The 27,315-nt window shown below is 45.7% G+C and overlaps 1 protein-coding gene and 1 pseudogene across 1 annotated transcript; one reads left to right on the forward strand and one right to left on the reverse strand.

Annotated features, from left to right (window-relative positions):
- The first annotated feature begins 1,472 nt into the window (after positions 1-1,472).
- Positions 1,473-3,227, forward strand: LOC121873368. Its single transcript, XM_042376921.1, has one exon. It carries the CDS (start codon positions 1,473-1,475, stop codon positions 3,225-3,227), a length of 1,755 nt encoding a protein of 584 aa, XP_042232855.1.
- A 1,281-nt stretch (positions 3,228-4,508) lies between these two features.
- Positions 4,509-25,073, reverse strand: LOC121873369 (annotated as a pseudogene).
- Positions 25,074-27,315: the final 2,242 nt, after the last annotated feature.

Genomic DNA, 27,315 nt, shown 5'->3' on the forward strand with positions numbered 1-27,315 from the left:
CGTTCTATCTATTGCAATGGCCACTTCTTGTCAAAAAATATATTATTGTTAAGTTTTTCACTGCATTAGCAAAATTTTAAGCGTTGTTTAAGAGTTTGTTGAAGACGTCCCACTCGCATGTTTGCTTTCAGCATGGCGGGAGATTTTGAATAAGGAAGTGACATGGCCTGGACATGCGGGCGTTTATTGTTTATTACTGTGGATGTCCATGTAAGGGAATGACCCCTGGAGCTCCTGTCTTACGTAAGGATACTTTCACGATTAAAATCCACATGGTAGGCAACTTGCTTGTAGATTAACCCTGAGCATTCTCCTCCTAACTTATTGAACATTATTTTACTCTACCACGCCCAGGTCTACATACTGATACTCTCACAGCTGGAAACCTTCGCAGGGAAAGCTTCCATATGAGGGTACGAGATCAACTCTTTCTCACTATACAATGCAGTTATTAAGAGTTTTAGGTCACTTTACCATACTATTTGGTAGAACCTTTGTAGCTGAGAAACATAAGGTTGCTCAGTTACCGTGCTTGTTGTGGTGATAGTAGGGTGATGTGGGGAGAGGGGCAGGTGTTGCATGGGGGTGTATGGAATGCCTAGGGCAAGGTGGAGGACCAAGGAGTAGGTCACTGTGCCGGCCAGGTAGGAGCTACCTCACCTCCGACACACCTCGGTCATCGACCCCACTTTCACTCTCACTCCACCAGCCGAACGCAGGACCTTCCCTCAGTGCCCCTTGACGCCTTGGCCACAGTACTCATGTTGTTCATCATCTATGAACTATTATCTGATGTATATCTGAATAAATCTATCATCAGTAGATCAGTAGACATACTGTAGCTATCTGGGTAACCAGCAACCCACGTCTTCAAAACACTCACACACACACACACACACGCACACACACACACACACACACACACACACACACACACACACACACACACACACACACACACACACACACACACACACACACGCACACACACACACACACACACACACACACACACACACACACACACACACACACACACACACACACACACACACACACACAGGCAGGTATAATGCAACAAGCGTAAGGTGGCCTTCAACCGCAATCAGATTCCTGATATTAAAAGAAAAGGGAAAACTATCAGAGAATAATTGGGTTTCTTCTCTGTTGCTCAGCTGATCGGTGCCGTACTGTATAACCTAGTATAAGCTAATGGCGACAACAATATTCTCAGCACACATACACACACACACACACACACACACACACACACACACTGTACACATTCTTGCGTAGACAGATAGATAATATATGCATAAACAGATATTTCTTCAGCAAAATGGTAAGCCGCAAGACAGTTTGACCAATGATGTCACAACAAAACTATCAGATGCTTAACTATATCAGGTCCCTTAACTACAGTGTCAACCTACACCTACGGTGATTGATGACATAAACAGTGTTGCTAACTGATGTATAAACTACAGCACTCGAGGTACTACACAACCTCACTACAACACTCTGGTACTCCACAACCTCACTACATCACTCGAGGTACTCCACAACCTCACTACAGCACTCGAGGTACTCCACAACCTCACTACAACACTCTGGTACTCCACAACCTCACTACAGCACTCGAGGTACTCCACAACCTCACTACAACACTCAAGGTATTCCACAACCTCACTACATCACTCGAGGTACTCCACAACTTCACTACAGCACTCAAGGCATTCCATAACCTCACTAAAACACTCGAGGTACTCCACAACTTCACTACAGCACTCAAGGCATTCCATAACCTCACTAAAACACTCGAGGTATTCCACAACTTCACTACAGCACTCGAGGTATTCCACAACCTCACTACAGCACTCGAGGTATTCCACAACCTCATTAAAACACTCGAGGTACTCCACAACCTCACTACAGCACTCAAGGTATTCCACAACTTCATTACAGCACTCGAGGTACTCCACAACCTCACTACAACACTCAAGGTATTCCACAACTTCACTACAGCACTCGAGGTACTCCACAACTTCATTACAGCACTCGAGGTGCTCCACAACCTCACTACAACACTCAAGGTATTCCACAACTTCACTACAGCACTCGAGGTGCTCCACAACCTCACCACAGCACTCAAGGCATTCCACAACCTCACTACATCACTCGGAGGTACTCCACAACTTCACTACAGCACTCAAGGCATTCCACAACCTCACTACAACACTCAAGGTATTCCACAACTTCATTACAGCACTCGAGGTACTCCACAACCTCACTACAACACTCAGGTACTCCACAACCTCACTACAGCACTCAAGGTATTCCACAACTTCATTACAGCACTCGAGGTACTCCACAACCTCACTACAACACTCAAGGTATTCCACAACCTCACTACATCACTCGAGGTACTCCACAACTTCACTACAGCACTCAAGGCATTCCAAAACCTCACTAAAACACTCGAGGTATTCCACAACTTCACTACAGCACTCAAGGTATTCCACAACCTCACTACAGCACTCGAGGTATTCCACAACCTCACTAAAACACTCGAGGTACTCCACAACCTCACTACAGCACTCAAGGTATTCCACAACTTCATTACAGCACTCGAGGTACTCCACAACCTCACTACAACACTCAAGGTATTCCACAACTTCACTACAGCACTCGAGGTACTCCACAACCTCACTAAAACACTCGAGGTATTCCACAACCTCACTACAGCACTCGAGGTACTCCACAACCTCACTACAACACTCAAGGTATTCCACAACTTCACTACAGCACTCGAGGTACTCCACAACCTCACTACAACACTCAAGGTATTCCACATATTACAGCACTCGAGGGTACTCCACAACCTCACTACAGCACTCAGGTACTCCACAACTTCACAGCACCTGACACTCACAGCACTCAAGGTATTCCACAACCTCACCACAGCACTCCGGCCAACTTCACACAGCACTCGTACTCCACAACCTCACTACAGCACTCAAAGTATTCCACAACTTCACTACAGCACTCGAGGTACTCCACAACCTCACTACAGCACTCAAGGTATTCCACAACCACTACAGCCTCCGAGGTACCCACAACTTCACTACAGCCTCAGGCCCACAACACTACAGCAGGGTATTCCACAACTTCACTACAGCACTCAGGTACTCCACCTCACCACAGCACTCAAGGTATTCCACAACTAGCACTCACTAACCTCAGGTATTCACAATCGCAGTACTCCACAACCTCACTACAGCACACACAACCTCACTACAACACTCAAGGTATTCCACAACTTTACTACAGCACTCGAGGTACTCCACAACCTCACTACAGCACTCAAGGTATTCCACAATTACTGAGGTACTCCACAACCTCACTACAACACTCAAGGTATTCCACAACTTCACTACAGCACTGAGGTACTCCACAACCTCACTACAGCACTCACTATTCCACAACTTCACTACAGCACTCGAGGTACTCCACAACCTCACTACAGCACTCGAGGTACTCCACAACCTCACTACAACACTCAAGGTATTCCACAACTTCACTACAACACTCGAGGTACTCCACAACCTCACTACAGCACTCGAGGTACTCCACAACCACACTACAACACTCGAGGTATTCCACAACTTCACTACAGCACTCGAGGTGCTCCACAACCTCATTACAATGCCCGTGGTAGTTCACAACCTAACTACAACACACGAGGTACTCCACAACCTCACTACAACACTCGTGGTACTCCACAACCTCACTACAACACTCGTGGTACTCCACAACCTCACTACAACACTCGAAGTACTCCACAACTTCACTACAAGGCTCGTGGTACTCCACAACCTCACTACAACACTTGTGGTACTCCACAACCTCACTACAACACTCGAGGTACTCCACAACTTCACTACAAGGCTCGTGGTACTCCACAACCTCACTACATTACTCGTGGTGCTCCACAACCTCACTACAATACTCGTGGTGCTCCACAACTTTATTACAATGCCCGTGGTACTCTACAACCTTACTACAACACTCTTGGTACGCTACAACCTCATTACAACACTCTTGGTACTCTACAACCTCTCTACAACACTCTTGGTACTCTACAACCTCTCTACAACACTCTTGGTACTCCACAACCTCATTACAACACTCTTGGTACTCTACAACCCCATTACAACACTCTTGGTACTCCACAACCTCATTACAACATTCTTGGTACTCTACAACCCCACTACAACACTCTTGGTACTCCACAACCTCATTACAACTTGGTACTCTACAACCTCACTACAACACTCTTGGTACTCTACAACCTCACACTCTTGGTACTCTACAACACTACAACACTCTTGGGTACTCTACAACCTCTACTCACTACAACACTCTTGGTACTCTCACAACACTCTTGGTACTACAACACTCTTGGTACTCTCACAACCTCACTACAACACTCTTGGTACTCCACAACCTCACAATACACTACTCTCTTGGTACTCTACAACCTCACTACAACACTCTTGGTACTCTACAACCTCACTACAACACTCTTGGTACTCCACAACCTCACTTACAACACTCTTGGTACTCTACAACCCACTACAACACTCTTGGTACTCTACAACCTCACTACAACACTCTTGGTACTCTACAATCCCACTACAACACTCTTGGTACTCTACAACCTCACTACAACACTCTTGGTACTCTACAACCTCACTGCAACACTCTTGGTACTCCACAACCCCACTACAACACTCTTGGTACTCTACAACCTCACTACAACACTCTTGGTACTCTACAACCTCACTACAACACTCTTGGTACTCCACAACCTCATTACAACACTCTTGGTACTCTACAACCCCACTACAACACTCTTGGTACTCTACAACCTCACTACAACACTCTTGGTACTCTACAACCCCACTACAACACTCTTGGTACTCTACAACCCCACTACAACACTCTTGGTACTCTACAACCTCACTACAACACTCTTGGTACTCTACAACCCCACTACAACACTCTTGGTACTCTACAACCTCACTACAACACTCTTGGTACTCTACAACCCCACTACAACATTCTTGGTACTCTACAACCTCATTATAACACTCTTGGTTCTCCACAACCTCACTGCTATATTGTTGATACTTCACAACTGTAGTACAACAAATGCACCTCACTGAAACCACATTATAACTATTATAACATACTTCAACTACGCTACAACAACAGTAACACTAAAAAACACGCTACAACAACGGCGACACACTACAGTCACTCTTCAACCACTATAAAACAACGAGGAGACACTACAACCACGTTACAACGACGGTAACACACTACGACCACACTACTAACAATGGTAACACACTACGACCACACTACAACAATGGTAACACACTACGACCACACTACAACAATGGTAACACACTACAAAGTACAACAACGGTGACACACAATAACCACGCTACAACAACGGTAACATACTACTACCACACTACAACAAGGGTAACACACTACGACCACACTACAACAATGGTAACACACTACACGGTACAACAGCTACACGTTGCAACACTAACACCATTAAGCAGTGTTGCAAACTTTCGACACAGTATGGCCCCACGATTAAATATCTACTACCCCTTGACACACTGAGACAACTTAAGAAAATATGATCATGAAATTGACCCTATTGTTATTTACCCTTAACTAATCTAACTTAACCTATAGTGTTAAGGGGCTCCATATTGAAGTGGGTGACACCATAATGAGGTGTGACACCATAATAAGGCGGGGGGTTGACATTATGGTGAGGGTTTGGCACTATATTAACGGAGTGGCATTATAATGTGGTGTGGTACTATGTTGAGCGCCTGAGCACTATTGTGAGGGGTTGGCACCAGAATGAAGGGGTGGGAAGATAGTGAGGGGGTGGCACTAAAGTGAGGGATGGCACCAGAGAGAAGGAGTGGCAAGATAGTGAGGGGGTGGCACTATAGTGAGGGGTGGCACCAGAATGAAGGGTGGCAAGATAGTGAGGGGGTAAAGATAGTGAGGGTGGCACTATAGAGAGGGTGGCACCAGAATGAAGGGGTGGCAAGATAGTGGGGTGGCACTAAAGGGCACCAGAATGAAGGGGTGGCTCTGTGGGGGTGACACTATAGTGAGAGGGATGCACCAGAATGAAGGGGTGCAAGATAGTGAGGGGTGGCACTATAGTGAGGGGGTGTGTGAGGGTGGCACTATAGTGAGGGGTGGCAAGATAGTGAGGGTGGGTGGCACAGAATGAGGAGGTGGCAAGATAGTGAGGTGCTATAGTGGGGGTGGCACCAGAATGGAGGGTGTAGAGATGGTAGGGTTGCTATTAGTGAGGTGGCACCAGAATGAAGGGTGGCAAGATAGTGAGGGTGGTACTATAGTGAGGGTGGCAGAATGAAGGGGTGGCAAGATAGTGAGGGGTGGTAATATATTGAGGATGGCCCAGAATAGAGGGGTGAGAATGAGGGTGGCACTATAGTGAGGGGTGGCACCAAAAATGAAGGGTGGCAAGATAGTGAGAGGGTGGCACTATAGTGAGGATGGCACCAGAGAAGGGTGGCAAGATGGGGGTGGCACTATAGTGAGCGGTGGCACCAGAAGGAGGTGGCTCTGTAGTGGGGGTGACGTGAGGATGGCACCAGAATGAAGGGGTGTGGCAGTGAAGGGGTGACAGAATGAAGGGGTGCAAGATTGTGAGGGGTGGCCCAGGGTGGCAAGATGTGAGGGTGTGAGACAGGGTGGGCAAGATGAAGGGTGCACATAGTGGGGGCAAGATAGTGAGTGGCACTTATAGTGAGGGTGGCACTACATGAGGTGGCAAGATAGTGAGGAGGTGGCACTATAGTGAGGATGGCAAGGAATGGCAGATGGTGAGGGTGCTTGAGGGGGTGGCACCAGAATGAAGGGGTATGAGATGGTGGGGTGACTATGTGGCACCAGAATGAAGGGGTGTGGCAAGATAGAAGGGGGTACTATATTGAGGGATGGCACCAGAATGAAGGGGTGGCAAGATAGTGAGAGGGTGGCAGTGAGGTGGCACCAGAATGAAGGGGTGCAAGATAGTGAGGGGTGGCACACTATAGTGAGGGGTGGCACAGAATGAAGGGTGGCTCTGTAGTGGTAAAGTACTGTAGTGAGGATGGCAACCAGAATGAAGGGGTGAGAAAAATACAGTAAGTGCAACAGAATGAAGGGGTAAGAAGTGAGGGGGTGGTACATGAGGTGTAACAGAAATGAAGATAGTGAGGGGGTGGCACTATAGTATAGAAATGAAGGTATAAAGAGGTGTAGAAATGAAGGGGTAAGATAGAGAGGTGGTACTATAGTGAGGTAAACAGAATGAAGGGGAAGATAGAGGTGGTTATATAATGAGAGGTAACCAGAATGAAGGGGTGAGGGAAATAGTGAGGGGTGGCACCAGAAATGAAGGACAAGATAGTGAGGGGTAAGATATAATGAGAGGTGGCACCAGAATGAAAGTGCAGATAGTGAGGGGCAACATAGTGAGGCACCAGAATGAAGGGCAAGAGAGGTATATAACAGAGGGTAACAGAATGAAGGGATGGCAAGATAGTGAGGGGGTAATAATGAGAGGCCCAGAATGAAGAAGTGAGGTGGCACTATAGTGAGGGGTAATGAAGGGTGACTATGTAGTGAGGGGGTACTATAGTAGGATGGCACCAGAATGAAGGGGTGGCAATATGAGGGGTGGGCACTATAGTGAGAGGTGAACCACAATGAAGGGGTAAGATAGTGAGGGGTGGTACTATAGTGAGGTGGGCACAAGAATGAAGGGGTGGTAAGATAGTGAGGGGTGGGTACTATAATGAAGGTAACAGAATGAAGGGGTGGCAAGATAGTGAAGGGGTGGCACTATAGTGAGGTAACCAGAATGAAGGTGGTTTTGTAGAGGGGGGTACTGTAGTGAGGATGGCACCAGAATGAAGGGTGGCAAGATAGTGGTGCACTATAGTGAGGGGGGCACAGAATGACAAGTAAGATAGTGAGGGGTGGCACATATTGGAGGGACACAGAATGAAGGTGGCAAGATAGTGAGGTGGCAATATAGTGAGGTAAACAGAATGAAGGGCAAGACAGTGAGGGGGTGAGGGGGTACATTAATGAAGGGGTGGGCAAGAGAGGTGGCACAGTGAGGGGTAACAGAAATGAAGGTGGCAAGATAGTGAGGGGTATATAATGAGAGGGGTACCAGAATGAAGGGGTGGCAAGATAGTGAGGGGTGGTACTATAGTGAGGGGTAACAGAATGAAGGGATGGCAAGATAGTGAGGGGGTGGTATATAATAGAGGGTGCACCAGAATGAAGGGATGGCAAGATAGTGAGGGGGGTATATAATGAGGGGTGGCACCAGAATGAAGGGGTGGCAAGATAGTGAGGGGTGGCACTATAGTGAGGGGTACACAGAATGAATGTGACTATGTAGTGAGGGGTGGTACTATAGTGAGGGATGGCACCAGAATGAAGAGGGGGTAAGAGAGGTAAATGAAGGTAAGATAGTGAGGGGTGGTAAAGAGGTGTGGCAAGAATGAAGATAGTGAGGGGTACTATAGAGGGCAGAAGGGGTAAGATAGTGAAGGGGGTGTAGTGAGGGGGTACTATAGTGAGGGGATGGGCAACAGAATGAAGGGGTAAGATAGTGAGGGGTGGTACTATAGTGAGGGGTAACAAGGTGGCAAGATAGAGGGGAGCTTATATGAGGATGGACCAGAATGAAGGGGTGGCAAGATAGTGAGGGGGTGGCACTATAGTGAGGGATGGCACCAGAATGAAGGGTGGCAAGATAGTGAAGGGGTGGCACTATAGTGAAGGGTGGCACCAGAATGAAGGGGTGGTAATATACTGAGGGGTGGCACTTTAGTGAGAGGTGGCACCAAAATGAAGGGGTGTCAAGATAGTGAGGGGGTGGTACTATAGTGAGGTGTGGCAAGAATGAAGGGGTGGCAAGATAGAGGGGTGGCACTATAGTGAGGGGTAACCAGAATGAAGGTGGCAAGATAGTGAAGGTGGCACTATAGTGAGGGTGGCAACAGAATGAAGGGTGGCTATGGATAGTGAAGGGGTGGCACTATAGTGAGGAATGGCCCAGAATGAAGGGGTGGAATATACTGAGGATGGCACTTTAGCGAGGGGTGGCACCAGAAATGAAGGGGTGGCAAGATAGTGAGGGGTGGTACTATATTGAGGATGGCACCAGAATGAAGAGGTGGTGAGGTGAGTGGCTGCAGTGAGGGTGGCACCAGAATGGGGGTGGCAAGATGAGGGTGGCACTATAGTGAGGGGTGGGTACCAGAATGAAGGGTGGCAAGGTAGTGAGGGGTGGCGGTTATAGTGAGGTGGCAACCAGAATGAAGGGGTGGCAAGATATTGAGGGTGGCACTATAGTGAGGGGTGGCACCATGGTGGAAAGATATGAGGGGTGGCACTATAGTGAGGGGTAACCAGAATGAAGGGGTGGCAAGATAATGAGGGGGTGGTTATAATGAGAGGGTGGCACCAGAATGAAGAGGCAAGATAGTGAGGGAGTGGCACAGTGAGAGGTGGCACCAGAATGAAGGGTGGCAAGATAGTGAGGGGTGGCACTATAGTGAGGTGGCAAGATAGTGAGGGGGTGGCACTATATTGAGGGGATGGCACCAGAATGAAGGGTGGCAAGATAGTGAGGTGGTACTATAGTGAGGGGTAGCACCGGAATGAAGGGGAAGATAAGTAGGGGTATATAATGAGAGGGTGGGCACCAGAATGAAGGGGTGGCAAGATAGTGAGGGGGGTGGCACTATAGTGAGGGTGGCACCAGAATGAAGGGGTGGCAAGATAGTGAGGGGGTGGTACTATAAGTGAGGGTTTCCACAAGAATGAAGGCAAGATAGTGAGGGGGGACTATAGTGAGGGTGGCACCAGAATGATGGTGGCAAGATAGTGAGAGGGTGGCACTATAGTGAGGGGTGGCACCAGAATGAAGGGGTGGCTCTGTAGTGAGGGAGTGGCACTGTAGTGGGGATGGCACCAGAATGAAGGGGTGGGAAGATAGTGAGGGGGTGGCACTATACTGAGGGGTGGCAAGATAGTGAGGGTGTTATTATATTGAGGAATGGCACCAGAATGATGGGGTGGCAAGATAGTGAGGGGGTGGCACCATAGTGAGGGTGGCACCAGAATGAAGGGGAAGATAGTGAGGGGTGGCACTGTGGGTGGCGGGACCAGAATGAAGGGTGGCAAGATAGTGAGGGGTGGCATCACAGATGAGGGGTGGTAACACAGAATGAAGGGGTGGCAAGATAGTGAGGGGTGGTACTATATTGAGGGAGGCACCAGAATGAAGGGGTGGCAAGATAGTGAGGGGGCACTATAGTGAGGGTGGCACCAGAATGAGGGGTGGCAAGATAGTGAGGGGTGGCACTATAGTGAGGTGGCACCAGAATGAAGGTGGCAAGATAGTGAGAAAGTGGGCACTATAGTGGCACCAGAATGAAGGGGTGGGAAGATAGTGAGGGGTGGTTATATAATGAGAGGGTGGCACCAGAATGAAGGGTGGCAAGATAGTGAGGGGGGTACTATAGTGAGGATGGCACCAGAATGAAGGGGTATAGTGAGGTGGCACTATAGTGAGGGTGGCACCAGAATGAAAGGGTGATAATGAGGGGGTAATTATAAGTGAACCAGAATGAAGGGGTGGCAGAGGGGGGTAACTATAGTGGGGTGGCACCAGAATGAAGATATTGAGAGGGTGGCACTATAGTGAGGTGAACCAGAATGAAGGGGTGGAAAGATATTGAGGGTACTATAGTAGGGGTGGCAACAGAATGAAGGGATGGCAGATAATGAGGGGGTGGTTATAATGAGAAAGGCACCAATGAGGTGGGCAAGATAGTGAGGGAGTGGCACTATAGTGAGGGGTGGCACCAGAATGAAGGGTGGCAAGAAGTGAGGGGTGGGTAATCATAGTGAGGGGTGGCATGATGGGTGAGGGGGGGGTGGCACTATATTGAGGACAACAGAATGGGGTGGCAAGATAGTGAGGGTGGCACTATAGTGAGGGGAACCAGAATGAAGGTGGCAATAGTGAGGTTATATAATGAGAGGGGTGGCACCAGAATGAAGGGGTAAGAAGTGAGGGGGTGGCACTATAGTGGTACCAGAATGAAGGTGCAAGATAGTGAGGGTGGTACTATAGTGAGGTGTTCACAAGAATGAAGGTGCAAGATAGTAAACTACAGGAGGGTGGCACCAGAATGATGGGGTGGCAAGATAGTGAAGGTGGTAACTATAAAGTGAGGGGTGCACCAGAATGAGGGTGTGGTGTAGTGAAGGGGTGGCACTAGTGAGTGAGGGGCACCAGAATGAAGGTGTAATATACTGAGGGGGTGGCACTATAGTGAGGTGGCAGAATGAAGGTGGGCAAGATAGTGAGGGGTGGTACTATATGAGGTGATGGCACCAGAATGAAGGTGGCAAGATAGTGAGGGGGTGGACTATAAGTGAGTGGTGCACCAGAATGAAGTGGCAAGATAGTGAGGGGGTGGCAACTATAGTGAGGTGAAAAAGAATGAAGGTGGCAAGGTAGTGAGGGGGTGGCACTATAGTGAACAAACAGAATGAAGGGGGGCAAGATATTGAGAGGGTGGCACTATAGTGAGGGGTGGGACCAGAATGAAGGGGTGGCAAGATAGTGAGGGGGTGGCACTATAGTGAGGGGTGGCACCAGAATGAAGGGATGGCAAGATAGAGGGGGGTGGTTATATAATGAGAGGGTGGCACCAGAATGAAGAGTGGCAAGATAGTGAGGGGTGGCACTATAGTGAGGGGGTAACCAGAATGAAGGTGGCAAGATAGTGAGGGGTGCACTATAGTGAGGGGTGGCAAGATAGTGAGGGGTGGCACTATAGTGAGGGATGGCACCAGAATGAAGGGGTGCAAGATAGTGAGGGGTGGTTCTATAGTGAGGGGTGGTACCAGAATGAAGGGTGGCAAGATAGTGAGGTGATACTATAGTGAGGATGGCACCAGAATGAAGGTGGGCAAGATAGTGAGGGGTGGCACTATAGTGAGGGGTGAACCAGAATGAAGGGGCAGGTGATAGTGAGGGGTGGCACTATAGTGAGGGTGGCAACGAGAATGAAGGGGTGGCAAGATAGTGAGGGGGTGGTTATATAAAGAGAGGGGTGGCACCAGAATGAAGGGGTGGCAAAATAGTGAGGGGGTGCACTATAGTGAGGGGTGTGGCACAGAATGAAGGGGTGGCAAGATAGTGAGGGGGTGGCAATATAGTGATGGGTGGCAAGATAGTGAGGATGGCACTATAGTGAGGGGATGGCACCAGAATGAAGGGTGGTTTAGTGAGGGGGTGGCACTATAGTGAGGGAGGGCACCAGAATAAAGGTGTGGCAATATAGTGAGGGGGTGGCACTATAGTGAGGGGTGACACCAGAATGAAGGTGGCAAGATAGTGAGGGGTGGCACTATAGTGAGGTGGCACCAGAATGAAGGCAAGATAGTGAGGGGGTGGCACTATAGTGACGGTGGCACAGAATGAAGGGTGGCAAGATAGTGAGGGGTGGCACTATTGTGAAGGGTGGCACCAGAATGAAGGGTGGAGATATTGAGGGGGTGGCACTATATTGAGGTGGCACCAGAATGAAGGGGTGGCAAAATAGTGAGGTGGTTATATAATGAGGGATGGCACCAGAATGAAGGTGGCAAGATAGTGAGGGGGTGGCACTATAGTGAGTGGCAAGATAGTGAGGGGCACTATAGTGAGGGGTGGCACCAGAATGAAGGGGTGAGGGGTGGCACTATAGTGAGGGGTAAGATAGTGAGGGGTGGCACTATAGTGAGGGGAGGCACCAGAATGAAGGGGTGGCAAGATAGTGAGGTGGCACTATAGTGAGTGGTGGCACCAGAATGATGGGGTGGAAAGAGAGGGGGGTGTTATAATGAGAGGGGTGGCACCAAATGAAGGGGTGGTAAGATTTGAGGGGAGGCACTATGTTGAGGCATGACACCAGAATGAAGGGGGAGATAGTGAGGGGTGGCACTATAGTGAGGGTGGCACCAGAATGAAGGGGTGCAAGATAGTGAGGGGTGGCACTATGAGGAGTCACCAGAATGAAGGGGTATAGATAGTGAGGGGGTACTATATTGAGGGATGGCAACCATCACAAAGGCAAGATAGTGAGGGGTGGCACTATAGTGAGGGGTGGCACCATAATGAAGGGGTGGCAAGATAGTGAGGGGTGGCACTATAGTGAGGGTGTCACCAGAATGAAGGGGTAAGATAGCGAGGGGTGGTACTATATTGAGGGATGCACCAGAATGAAGGGGTGGCAAGATATTGAGGGGTGGCACTATGTGAGGGGGCAACAGAATGAAGGGGTGGGTAGTAGGGGTGGGTACTATAGTAGGGTACCAGAATGAAGGGGTGGCAGATAGTGAGGGGTGGCACTATAGAGGTGGCACCAGAATGAAGGCAAGATAAGGAGGGGTGGTATATAATGAGAGGTGACACCAGAATGAAGGTGGCAAGATAGTGAGGGGTGGGTATTATTAGAGGGTGCCACCAGAATGAAGGCGGCAAGAGAGTGAGGGGTGGCAATGAGGGAGGTACCAGAATGAAGTGGTGGCAAGATAGTGAGGGGTGGCACTATATTGAGGTGGATACCAGAATGAAGGGGGCAAGATAGTGAGGGGGTGGTACATATGAGGGGTGGCAGAATAAAGGGGCAAGATAGTGAGGTGGTACTTAGTGAGGGATGGCAACCAGAGAAGAAGGGGTAAGATAGTGAGGGGTGGCACTATGAGGAAACATAGTGAAAGGGTGTTCTGTAATGAGGTGGCAGAGGTGGCACCAGAATGAATGGGTGGCAAGATAGGAGGGGTGGCACTATGTGAGGGGGTAACCAGAATGAGGGGTGGCAAGATAGTGGAGGGATGGCACTATGTGGGTGGAAACCAGAATGAAGGGGTGGCAAGATAGTGAGGGGGTGGTTATATAATGAGAGGGGGTGCACAGAATGAAGGCAAAATAGTGAGGGGTGGCACATAGTGAGGGGTGCAACCAGAATGAAGGGGCAAGATAGTGAGGGGTACTGTGAGGGGTGGCACCAGAATGGGTGGCAAGATATTGAGGGGTGGCACTAAGTTGAGGGATGGCACCAGAATGATGGGGGGTAAGATAGTGAGGGGTGGCACTATAGTGAGGGGTGGCACCAGAATAAAGGGGTGATAGTGAGGGTACTAAAGAGGTGGCACCAGAATGAAGGGGTAAAAGATAGTGAGGTACTATAGTGAGGTGGCACCAGAATGAAGGGGTAAAGATAGGAGGTGAACTATAGTGAGGGGTAACCCAGAATGAAGGGGTGGCAAGATAGTGAGGGGTGGCACTATAGTGAGGGTAAAACAGTGAAAGGGGTAAGATATGAGGGGGTGGCTTTAGTGGGGGTGTAACAGAATGAAGGGGTGGCAAGATAGTGAGGGGGTGGCCCTATAGTGAGGGGTGGCACCAGAATGAAGGGGTGGCAAGATAGTGAGGGAGGTGGCACTATAGTGATGGATGGCACTATAGTGATGGGGTTGGCACTATAGTGTGGGAGGTGGCACTATAGTGAGGGGATGGCACTATAGTGAGGGAGGTGGCACTATAGTTATGGATGGCACAATAGTGAGTGAGGTGGCACTATAGTGATGGGTGGCACTATAGTGAGGAGATAGCACTATAGTGAGGATGTTGATTGGCACTATAATCTTGTTGAAAATCATCCTAGGATAGTGTGATATTGCCAAAATTACCGCATGGCAGAGTGATTCATACCCAAATCATCTTAGGGTAGACTAATTATCGTAAATGATCCTAAGGTTGTATGATTATTCTAGAACCATCTTAAGCGAGCATGATCTTCCTATAATCCTCCTAAAGTATTATAATTATCCAAAAATTATCCCAAAATTGTATGATCGTCATAAAATCTTTCCATATACGGAGGTATGATCATCCTAAAATCACCCTTAAATCGTAAGATCATTCTAAAATCATTCCAAAGTACGTATTATGCTCATCCTGAAAACATCCCAAAATGGTATGGTCATCTTAAAACCATCCTAATATAATATGATCATTCTAAAATAGTAAGATCATCAGAAATAGAAAGATCATCCTAAAAACATCTGAAAGTAGTATGATCATCCTAAAATCATTCCAAGGAAGTATAGTAAGCAATACTCTTTAATTGAGTTTCATGAGTCTCATTACCTCAGATTACTTCCACCTCACCCTACCTCACGAGCAGGCTCTCAGTCTAAGGCTTTTAACAGTCTAATTATCCCTACAGTTTAGAGGTTTTACAGTCTAATTATTTATATAGTATGATGATATCAGTAAGGGATTTTACAGTCTAATTACCCACACAGTCTAAGGGATTTAACCGACTAATAACTCACAGTCTAACAGCTTTAACAGTCTAATTATCCATGCAGTATAAGGGCTTATACAGTTTAATTATCCACAGTTCAGGTTTTTTTACTGTCCCATTATCCATCTAGTCTGATGAACTCAGTCTAAGGGCTTTTACAGTCTAATTATCTATACAGCCTGATGACCTCAACATTTTAACGACCTATAGCTAATTCCCATAGTCTATTGACCCGCACAGTCTAATAAACTCAAACTGTCTAATGACTCCATACAGTATAATGATCCCTTTCAGTTTAAAGAACCCATTGTACCGTTTAACGACCTGTAGCTAAGACCTGACAATCTATTGGCTCCTTACACTCTAATGACCCCTGACACTGAGACCCGTCTCTGTTATGGCGAGTAACGCATCATCAGCTTGGACCCTAGTTTTGGAGGCTGACGTGTTACGCTAACTATATAGTGTTTGTATACAGGGAGGAGGTAGACCAAACAAGGCTACTCCTCTCTCTCTCTCTCTCTCTCCATCTGAATCTTGTAGCAATTTCATACATCCAAAAGTATTAATAGTGCCTATATTTCATACCAGTCACCATATAGCGCCTCCTTGTATAATGCTAGCCATCCATGGCACCAGAACGTGAGCTACGCCCTTGTCGCCTTTTCCTCATTTTCAAACCATTTTCTCTGTCACTATCTCCCTACCCCAATGGGGTAGTACCCCATCCTTTCCTTTTCTCCACAAGTTCTCTAACATTTTATCTACTCAAGCTTTCCCACATCCTCTCCTCTTCCTCCTTCATCCTCTCCACCATTATCTCCCTCACTCTCCACCTCTCCATCTTCCTCTCTCATCCCTGCACCATTATCTCCCCACCCTCCCTTCCTAACTCAATTTGCTTCCCATTACTTCACCATTATCTCCTTACATTTCGCTCATGCTCTCCTCAATTCCATTGACTCCTCCACACTCCAGGATTTTCTCCCACCTCTCTCAATCTCCTTTATATCCTCTGCCCTATTTTCTCCTTGACCTTCTCTCCTCCCTCATCCTCCATTCACCTTTCTTATTCACTTTCTCCTTCACCTACCCCTTCACTTTATTCCTTCCTAACACGTATGGTATCAAAACAATATCCACGTTCCACTGTTTTTCACGGCTGTACAAAGTGTACAACGCTACAGCATCGTCGCCAACATTACAGTGCGCCTCCCATACACATCATCCTCAGATATATATATATATATATATATATATATATATATATATATATATATATATATATATATATATATATATATATATATATATATATATATATATATATATACAGTACGTGTCGCGAAAAAGAGATAATTTCCGATTTAGCCTTAAAAAACAAGGTTAAGTTTTTAACGAATAGGGAAAACCTTTATTTATTGCTATAACTCATTTAACATTAACTTGTATCTGTACATGTTAGAATCTGATCTATTTTACTTAAGGCTTCGCTTCCAGTCATAAAATAGCAAAACTCTACTCAAAGCAGGTTAGGTTAGATTTATTACAGCCAGAAGTTTCCGAAAATGATTAATACATAGGAGTTATCTCTAATCGGTCAACATCCCATTTAGTGTAACATATACTGTATGTACTGTTTTTAAAGTCAATGTGTAAAATCAGTAAATCAGGCAATCTGTAAAAATCCCCTTGAAAATTATCCTTATTTTTTCTGTTGTTTATATTGTGTGTAGGTTAATTTAATTTAGGTTATGCTAGGTCAGGTTACTCGGCTGTAAATGCAAAATTTCATTAAACTAACATTGAACCTATCCAAACCTACTTAACCTACAGTATACACAACATAAATAACATAAAACACAAATTATTTTCACGGGTATATGTACTAGTAAGTCTTTATCATTGTGTTAAATCGAAGCATTAAGTGATGCTGGTACAGTAGTGTGAAGGTGCTCCTGTTTACACTGCACTCACCATGTATGAGAGAGAAAGGACACACAACTATACCTGGGCTGTCCTACAACACACAAGAAAAAGGCGATTAGTCAACTCATACCCAGAGTGATCGATTAATGTTTTAAGAGTTTTATTTAACAAGTATTTTTCAATAACATTAAGTATAGAGTAAGTTATAATCCTTATATCATAGATAATGTATCCGTAAGAAAAAACAGATGATAGATGTAACAGAAACATTGGCGAAATATGGTATTACTTTATTGTCAAGTTGGCAACTGTTGTATTATGTAAAAAACTATTTTACTATCATTGCCAAAATTCATTTGGTAATTTTTTTTAGGAAAACTAAGTTTTTGAATCTATATTTAAGAAAATCAAGCTATTATGAGGGCATTTGTGTTGTGTTATTGTATAATAAATACGGTGTGTTAACCGAGGGTGGGCTGTGGCAGGAAGAGTACGAGTAACTAGACAGTCGAGATGCGAAGCTGTGTGAAGCAGAACTACTATGCTCGGGTCACACCGATCTTCCGTTTTCTCTGATTAAAGGTTTCACTTTTTATGGTAAACTCCTCCAGATTTTCGCCTTGGTAAAATTTATGCAGTGGACTAGATTTTTGTCAGGCTTTCGGGCAGACGTGGATGGATACTGATGCTCTAATAGTTAATGCTGTACCTACTTGAACTGGGTCTGATTATAACAGCGGATGAGAGTTTATTGCTCCTATTTACAGGCTGGCGTGTGTCTTCGAGAGATCTTGTCTAGTGGTAGCTTGACTTCATCTTTCGTAGCACTGGCGTGGGTAGTAGACGTAGATGCTTCTATCGTCGTCACGGGCTGGTAAGTATACCATGTTGAGGATCTATGAATGTTCTGATAGAATTTCTTAAGACAAACACCACAGCACTACCGAGCACACCTTTATGTTATCTTGGACAGGACGAGGGGGACCATTGTATGTACAGTACATGTGAGAACAAGAAGGGGCAACCCAGAGTGGTTGAATATCAGAGCCAGTGCACAGTTATGTCTTACCGTTCGTTCAGTAATTAATATAACTCGTGTGTTTTTTCCAGTCAATGTGAAGAATCATTTCATTACTTGTTTTAGTTGTAGTTGTCAGTGATTAGTCCAATTTTGTTAAGGTGATCTAATTTTGTAGAGTTGCTTGGGTTTCGAGATCTGTGACCTTATTGTTGGTAAAGACAATGAAAACAATGGGGCCCAAAATGTCACTTATAGTATCTCCACGCTAACCTGGCCCGCAAGCCACGCCTTTTACCGCCCCTCCCGGACTGCCTTATGTCGAGTTTTATCAGTCATATAAATGATTTGGGATATATCTATATTTGGGGTATATTCTACAAACTATAGTACAGTCAACAACAAAAATTCTGCACCTTTATGGTGTTACTATAACACACCGGACCAAGAATTTTGAACAACGTTCATTTACGCTGGTGATTCTTGTTAATTTCTCTGTATTAACTATATTTGATATAAAAAATACATCATATTGGTTATACAATGCATCATACAACCAGAAATACCAACCTACCAAGTTAACATTCAGTTAGGATCGCTGGGCCATCAGACTTTAGTAGAAATTTTTTGATGACTGTAATACACATTGTGCTATATGTTTGGTATCATTTGTTTCTGTTTGCTTTATGTTTGGTACCAAAAAAATAATGAAAAGGCTTCATTCGAAAACGAATTTCATCTTTGACCTCGACCTTTTATGATAAATATTAAAAAATTTCTAGCATTCACTCCTGAAATCATTTGAATTTTAATATTCCACATATTTAAAATTATTTTAGAGAATAATGGGTCTGATTACCATCTGAACACATTTAGTTTAAATAAATGGACAGCTACACGAACATTTTCTATGAACCAATCATCTACGTGCAGCTACAGACGAGGGTGTGGGTTTATGGGCCAGGGTTAAGTGGAAATAGTAAAGTGGGATATCAGCTTTTAACAGTGTCCTTTCCGTCATGTCCTTGTACACTAATACTTGTACACTAATACTTGTACACTGATCATTGTACTAATACCTGTACACTAATACTTGTACACTAATACTTGTACACTAATACTTAATAATAATAATAATAATAATTAACGGTTTATTGAAAGAGCTTGGCAGCAAGAAGGCTGAAAATGTACAGTTACATATTTGAGGAATGGGTTTCGAATTACAAATAATATACAAGTAACATAAGTGACACAAATAAGATATATAATAACTAGATGGGGAAAAGCTCAAACTACAGTGCATTTCAACATACTGACAGTGCAAGAAGTAGTATTACTGGTGACTACACTGGTTTTACAAGTTATTGATAATTTTACAATGGTTGGGACTGGGCTGTTCTATAGCGATCAGTTCGTGCACGTATGGGCTGGATGGTTGTGGTGTCGAAATTCACCTGGCTAGTGATCTCAGGTAGTAGGGATGGTACGAGGATGGTGTAGAAGCTTCACCAAATTTGCAGATGAGGTCGGTGATGGTTAGTGAGAGTCGATAGGGTCAGTGTGTTGAGCTCTTCTTGATATGTGGAGTAGGAAGGAGAGAATAATCTTGCATGCCCTCTTTTGCACTTTTTCTAGGTGTTTACGTTGTGTGATTTAGAGGAAGACCAGGTAGGGGAGGCATAGGTGAGTTTGGAAGTGTGAATGTTGTGTAAACACTGAGGAGCTCAGGTGCAGGAACTCCGAGACTTGAGTCGGCGGAGGAGGTGGAGACGGAAACTGTAGGATTTGACAACTTCACACGTGTGGTTTCCATTTAGTTTGTTGTCTATGGTGACGCCGAGGGCTTAGTGGAATCTACAACCTGGAGGTGTGTTCGGACCTAAAGTAATGGAAGGAGGTGGGACAATGTCGGAGGAGAGGTTGATGCATAACCATGGTCTTGGTATGGTTGATGGTGACATATGTTGGTGGCCCAGTTTTGGAGACTGTTCAATAAATCCAAGGACGGTATAGTGGGAGCAGAATTGTTGACGCTGATCCCAATGGTGGAGTCATCGACATATTTCAGCGAGCAGGGATTTAGCATCATTGATGAGCATAAGGAAGCAGAGGTCCCATCTTGGTGCCTTGGGGACGCCACAGATGAGTGACTGAAAGGTGGAGACAGCCCTCGAAGCGTACAGCTTGGCGTCGGTCAGAGGAAGTCTGTTTGCCATGATATAAGACTTCTCCGAAGCCCGAGGTCAATAGCTTTGTTGATGATTATATTGTGGTCGACTAGGTCGAATGCTTTAGTGAAATCAATGAAGGCGACAGATACAGACGTTTTTCGTTTCTCGAGATGGCGGTATATGTAATCGAGAAAGCTGACAAGACAGTGAGTGTAATACTAATACTTCCACACTAATACATACTAATACTTGAACACTGATCTTTGTACTAATACTTGTTCACTGAGCCTTGTACACTAATACTTGAACATTAATACGTATGCACTGATCCTGCATCAATTGTTACTGCCAGTAATGAGAGGAGAAGAGATGCATCAAGCAAACTAGGGATGCGACTATCAGGAGACAGATCAAGCTTCCACAAGGCAGCCGCATGATCCTGGAGGCAAGGTTTGGAGAAGTATGTGTATGCGGACCAGCTGTAAAGAGGCTATAGATGATTTTATTTTTTCAGATTGTCCCCAAGGGGCTAGTTTATTGGGCACCCCCTACATCCTGTGCAAGGAGGCAAAGTTTATTAAAGCGCCCATCTCGGAAGCATGCTGAGTTCATGTTGCCTTTATGATCATGCATTAGGTAGTAAAAGCCTGAAGGTCATGGGTTTGTTGCAAGTTACATAAAGTGACAATGATGAGTGTGTGGGGTGGGAAATTCCTGTATATTTCATCTATTATAGCAAAGTAGGTCCTTAATGTCAAGTGCCAGGCCTAGGAGGAGGATATTGGTCAGGGAGGAAGAGGTGTTGGTAATGGCTGGGGACCTGTAGGAGGAGGTCAGGGCAAGGAGGAAGTGAGAGAGGGTGTGAGAGCCGGTTGATCACAAAGTTTACAAACAGTGCGGCCAGGCTCAGGGTTGCCAATATACTCCCATAGGGTACTGTACCCTAGGCGCAGTCTCATAGACGCTCGCCCACTCAGGGATTCCGACGACGAAGGGACGCAGAAACTGGCATTTCATCTATGGGGTGCAGTGAGCCATCTGGAGAACCTAAACTTGATGTCTGAACTTGAAACACGACAGACCTCCAGAACGTTAGTGGTTAAACTTCCCCAAAAATTGAGAGAACGCTGTGTGGATGATGTTCGAATATATCAGAAATCGAGAGGGCAGAGAACAGGGCTGGTGAAGTGGTTAGCACTATATTTGGAGGAGAAAGCAATGACGATGGACGACATGGCGCTGCTATCAATACGGGGTCAGTCATGAAAGTGACTTGAGTACCCACACACAAAGGTAGTGAGGTCCGACCGTCTAAGAACCTAGATGTCCTAAGGAATTGACAAGTACCACCAGCCTGTGGGCAGCATAGTCACAAGAACGAAACAAAGTTAAGTATCAAACAGCCTGAGGGCAGCATAGTCACAAGAAAGTGACAGAGTTAAGTATGAAGGACCTGATCTGGTTTTGAACATGAACGCTCAATGAAGGGGGTGTAACCGCAAGCAGTAATAAGGAGGATAACCCTTAAATAAATATTATGTTAAGTTGTAAGTCAAGTCATGTTTATTGGGCGTGCCTGACCGTATATAGAGTATCTAGTTAGTGGAGTTGCAGAGACAAGAAGTAGTATGGTAATGTGTGGTAGTAGGAAGGACTTGTCTGTATATAAAACACCTGATGCAGCGAAATGTGTCAGCCCAGGCAGGGCCTCATAAGAGCGACTCCACCACTCCAGCTAATACCATCAGAGGGTGAACACCCAACCTATTCAGTTTGAGACCTTCAACACGTAAGTTAAACTTGTACTTAAGTTTACTCGGGTAGACTGTGTCCATTGTATTGTTTATCATTGTGACAACATGGAAATATGGCAATTAAACATTTATGTATGATTTCGTATGTATGATTTATGATTTGAAAGACTAAGCATGAATTGTATTCAACAGTTTGACCGAATTATAACATTCGAGTTCAATGTGACTGGTCTTATTATCCCATAATCCCTCTAAAGGCGATATCGATATCACTAATACTTGTGCTCTAATGGTTGAACACTGATCCTTGTACACTACTCCTTGAACATTAAACCTTATACACTAATGCTTGTACACAAATATTTGAACACTTGCCATTTAAATTGGAAAAGGAGTCAAAAGCATTGTGAGTGTCGACCTACTAATGTTTCTTTTTTGGTCTACGTAAAAGCTTGTGCATGTTTTCTGTTCTGTACTACGTAAATTTAATGAAGATGTACATTATCATCGAGAATTTTACGGATCACCTGATGATCGGGCCTCCTTTCAGTTTATTTTACCTGGTGACTAAACACCTTATTGTTACATAAAAGTAGAGTTATATTTATTTTAGGTTAGGTTAGGTTAGGTTAGGTTAGGTTTGAAGGGAGTTGGGCCAGGATCTTCATGCTAATATGGCTTTGCCCAGGTGACTTGTTTTTAAACCCTTTTATGATGGCTGACACATCTGCAGGAACTATGCGCCCCGTCATGTAGCTGCCGTCCACCAGTTTAGTGAAGTCAGTCCATGTGAGCGGCTGGAGTAGGTACTGATGGTCCTGCAACTGACCTAAAATGTCCTCCTCAAACTCCCTGTCGAAGCCCTCGTTCTCCTGTTCACTAATGGTAAAGATCTTCCGTAAATATTACCTATGTAATTGTTCTTGGCTTTCCTCCTCGAATATTTTCACGTTGATTTGGTCGAGCAGGTAAGGGACCTCTGTTTAACTCATTAAACTTTTTTCCAACCTTTCCCCCCACGACTATATGTTGTGACTTCTCCATCCCTCATGTCTGGCTGTGCCTTGAGCCCCAGCATGCCTTCCATCCTTTCCCCACCTTAACCTAAAAAAAAAAAGAAAACAAAAAAAAGGGACCGTGTTAGAGGTGGAACCCATCAATCGCTTGATCCCTTTCCAGAAGGCGGCAGAATCGCGGTAATTGTTGGCTGCCTCCCACATCTAGGCGGCACACTTTTGTTCGTGTAGACGTTTGCTCTCGTGCTGGATGTCCGTCTGTAGCTCTCGGTACCGGTCTCTCAGCCCTTGCGTCCATCCGCGGATACTGGCTAGCTGTCTCACGTGATCGTACTGGACACTGAGCTGCCTCAGCTGGTGACTAGTGTGAGGGTGGGGAGTGGTCCTGTGGGTGGTGGTCAGGATGTTGTTGTTCATCTCCGTTTTCACATCAGTGTACCATTGTTCGACCGCGTCGTCGATGTTATTGAGGCTGGCCTCTTCCAGGTTCCTCCCCTGCTTGAGACTGAGAGACTCCTTGAAGGAGTCCCAGTCTGCCCGTTTGAAGTTTGACCTGATGTTGGCGGGGATCATAATGGGATTGGATGAGAGAGTCACGACGACTGGCAGATGGTCGCTTGTATTGATGGGTCCGGCGGTAACGTGCCTGTTCAGGACGGCCTCGTTGTTAGAGAAGATTATGTCGGGTGTTGTGGCACTGGCACGTCTGATCAATGTCGGGAAATCTGGGCCGAGGTGTTGCAGTTTCCCCTGTCATACAGCGCCACACCGACTTTGTTCTTATTACCGTGTCCGAGTGTGGCGTGGCGCGCATTTAAGTCCCCGATGATGTAGGTTTGTTTTCTGTGGCGCAGCAACTGGTTGAGGTCTTGTTCGGGTAAATAAGGACTTCTGGGAGGTAGGTACATTGTGCATATGATAACAGGTCCCCTAGTTGTCTCCACCTGCACTCCTAAAACTGAATCCTCGAAGTCTAGCAACACTCTGTGACTCAGCCGTGGCCTGATGGCCACAGCGACACCATCGTTCAGCTCACCCGTTATGTACACACAAACTAAAAAATTATTCGACACCCGTGTCATATTGTATCACGCCGTAAGGGTACCGAATATTTTTTTATTGGGTGCACAGTAATGTTTGGTGTACAACATTACTGTACATAATACTTCAACATTAATGTACACCAAATAAAAAAATATTCGGCACCCTTACGGCGTGATACACTATGACACGGGTGTCGAATAATTTTTTAGTGTGTGTACCTCTGTTATACAGTGTAGCCATCAATTTCAGCTTACTCTCGTCCTTTATGCCAGTACTGCTTAACAGAATAATCTCTGAGTCTAACTGATAGTATAAGTTAGACAGTTCGTTACGTCTATTGAGGGACCAATGTAGGATATTATGTTGGCTAATTTTCATCCTGCTAACAACTGCCATTTCGGAGACTGTAGCTTGGGGCGTTGCTTTAAGTTTTTGTTCGGCTTCTACCATTTCTAGGGGGGCCGGAACTTCTTAGCAGAACCATCGAACATCTGCTTATCAGTTAATGGTAGGCCCTCGAACTTCTCGTCACCATTGTACAGGAAGATGTCCAGGTCCGGGGCCTGCGTGTCGAAGTCATCTACTGACGCTGCAGCTGGATGATCTTGTTCCTGTGTGGAGTAAGTTCCCATCACCTGGTCGCAACTATTGACTGTGGTTGCAGTCCGATAATCACTGTCGTCGCTGGGAGTACATATCTTGGGGGTCACGGAGATTTAAGGTTGTTATGGGAGGGCGCAGATAGGCCCACGTGTGTGGTTAAATTAGTCTGTCCGTGCGCCGGTATGAGTATAACGGCGCACGGACAGACAGACAGACAACCACACACATCGACCAGGCTACCACCAGACCTTATCTACGCATATATCTAACGTCCCTATAGTTTCTGGAGGTGGCTACCCACTCCTGCTCGTATGTTGAGATCATCACCCCTCACCTGCTGGCTGTCGACCCTCAACCTGGTGGAGTGCAGGAGATGTCATCCTGACACCCAGCATCGCTAACCCAGACTCTACCACTAATTCCCCATCATGAGATATTTCTTGCCCCCCCCACACATACGCAATCCCTTCACACACGCAATATCACTCTCCTATCACCCCCCCCCCTCCACACACCACCACCACACAGACACACACACACGTACTACAGACGACACTCCCCTGAACTACTCTCCGAATACCAGCACGTTCACCACACTTCTGGTTCCACAACAACCGCCAGATCCGGTTGATGTTTGGTGCGCATACCGATGGAACCCCGGAGTCTTTAAGTAACGAAAGTGCCTTAGAATTATTCATTACTTTTACTTTAAGGTGGGTTAGCAAATAGAGTATCTTCGTCCGTCAGTGAGTCAGTGATAGAGTGAGTCAATCATTTTGTCAGACAAAATTTATAGTTGAGTTAGGTACAGTAGCATCGAGTTAGTGGTGTGATATGGAAGGCCCCTGGTGAATAATAACTGAACTATAACGTCCTGTTTCTATTATTATCTCGACTTCGCTTCTACATTTTATATTGTCTAGGCTTATTGTGGTTGTTTTTTATTATCAATATCATATGAGTATCTCTGGTGTATTCCTAAATACTTAAGGTTATACACTTGTTAATATCTTCATTATAATAGCCAGTAATAAACTCGTCGCTGCTTCAATGTTCTCCATACACTTACGGTCGTATTACTTTGAACTTTTACTGGTGAGTGACTCAAAAATCCCAAGTCTCAATATTTTTTGGTCTTTTCTTGGAATTTTCTGGGTATAATCTTGGTATATTCTTGGACTTGGTCTTTTCTCGGTTTTTCCTGTGTATTTTCTTAGAATTTTTGGTCTTTTCCCTTTTGTCTTTTCCTGTGTCGTGGGATACAGTTTAGGTTTATATTTGATTCTGGATAAAGTGACCTGACCGGTGTATATTTGTCTTCTCTTTCTTGTATTATGTGTGTTGTTTACTTGAGTGTAAACGGCATAAGTTACTCGCACGAAGAATATTCCTCATGTCTAGAGATGTAATAATGTATCTACCTGTTTTACTTAAGCTAAAGCACATTGATGACGTTCAAAATGCCAGGGCAATTACACACCGATTACCATAACAATATAACTTCATTTAGTAACTGACGTGAATAAATATTACGTTAGAAAGTTTTTGCTCTAGGCTAAGCTAAATGTATCTAGTTTGAGGCTCGGTGTAATTTTTATTTGTTTTGGCATAATTTTCTTTCTTCAGCAGGTATAATAGTTATATGCGTCCTTACATCTCCAGTAATGAGAATTGTCGCTTAATCTCATTACGATGCTAAAATCTGTGTTGACGAATGTATTTGGAAGGTTGTGGTACACTACATGCTTTATGTTTTCTTTGGTGTAAAGGGTGCTGGTGCTGGTGATGGTGCTGGTGATGGTGCTGGTGATGGTGCTGGTGCTGGTGATGGTGCTGGTGCTGGTGCTGGTGCTGGTGCTGGTGCTGGTGATGGTGATGGTGCTGGTGCAGGTGATGGGTGTTGGTGCTGTGTGTTGGTGCTGGTGGTGATGGTGTGGTGGTGCTGGTGATGGTGCTGGTGCTGGTGATGGTGCTGGTGCTGTGTGGTGATGGTGCTGGTGCTGGTGCTGGTGTGATGGTGCTGGTGCTGGTGCTGGTGCTGGTGCTGGTGCTGGTGCTGGTGATGGTGCTGGTGCTGGTGCTGGTGATGGTGCTGGTGATGGTGCTGGTGCTTGGAATGATGGTGCTGGTGCTGGTGCTGGTGATGGTGCTGGTGCTGGTGCTGGTGATGGTGCTGGTGTGCTGGTGCTGGTGCTGGTGATGGTGGTGTGCTGGTGCTGGTGCTGGTGATGGTGCTGGTGATGGTGATGGTGCTGGTGCTGGTGATGGAAG

This window comes from Homarus americanus, unplaced genomic scaffold (genome assembly GCF_018991925.1).
Source record: "Homarus americanus isolate GMGI-L3 unplaced genomic scaffold, GMGI_Hamer_2.0 scaffold32929, whole genome shotgun sequence".
Taxonomy (NCBI): Eukaryota; Metazoa; Arthropoda; class Malacostraca; order Decapoda; family Nephropidae; genus Homarus; species Homarus americanus.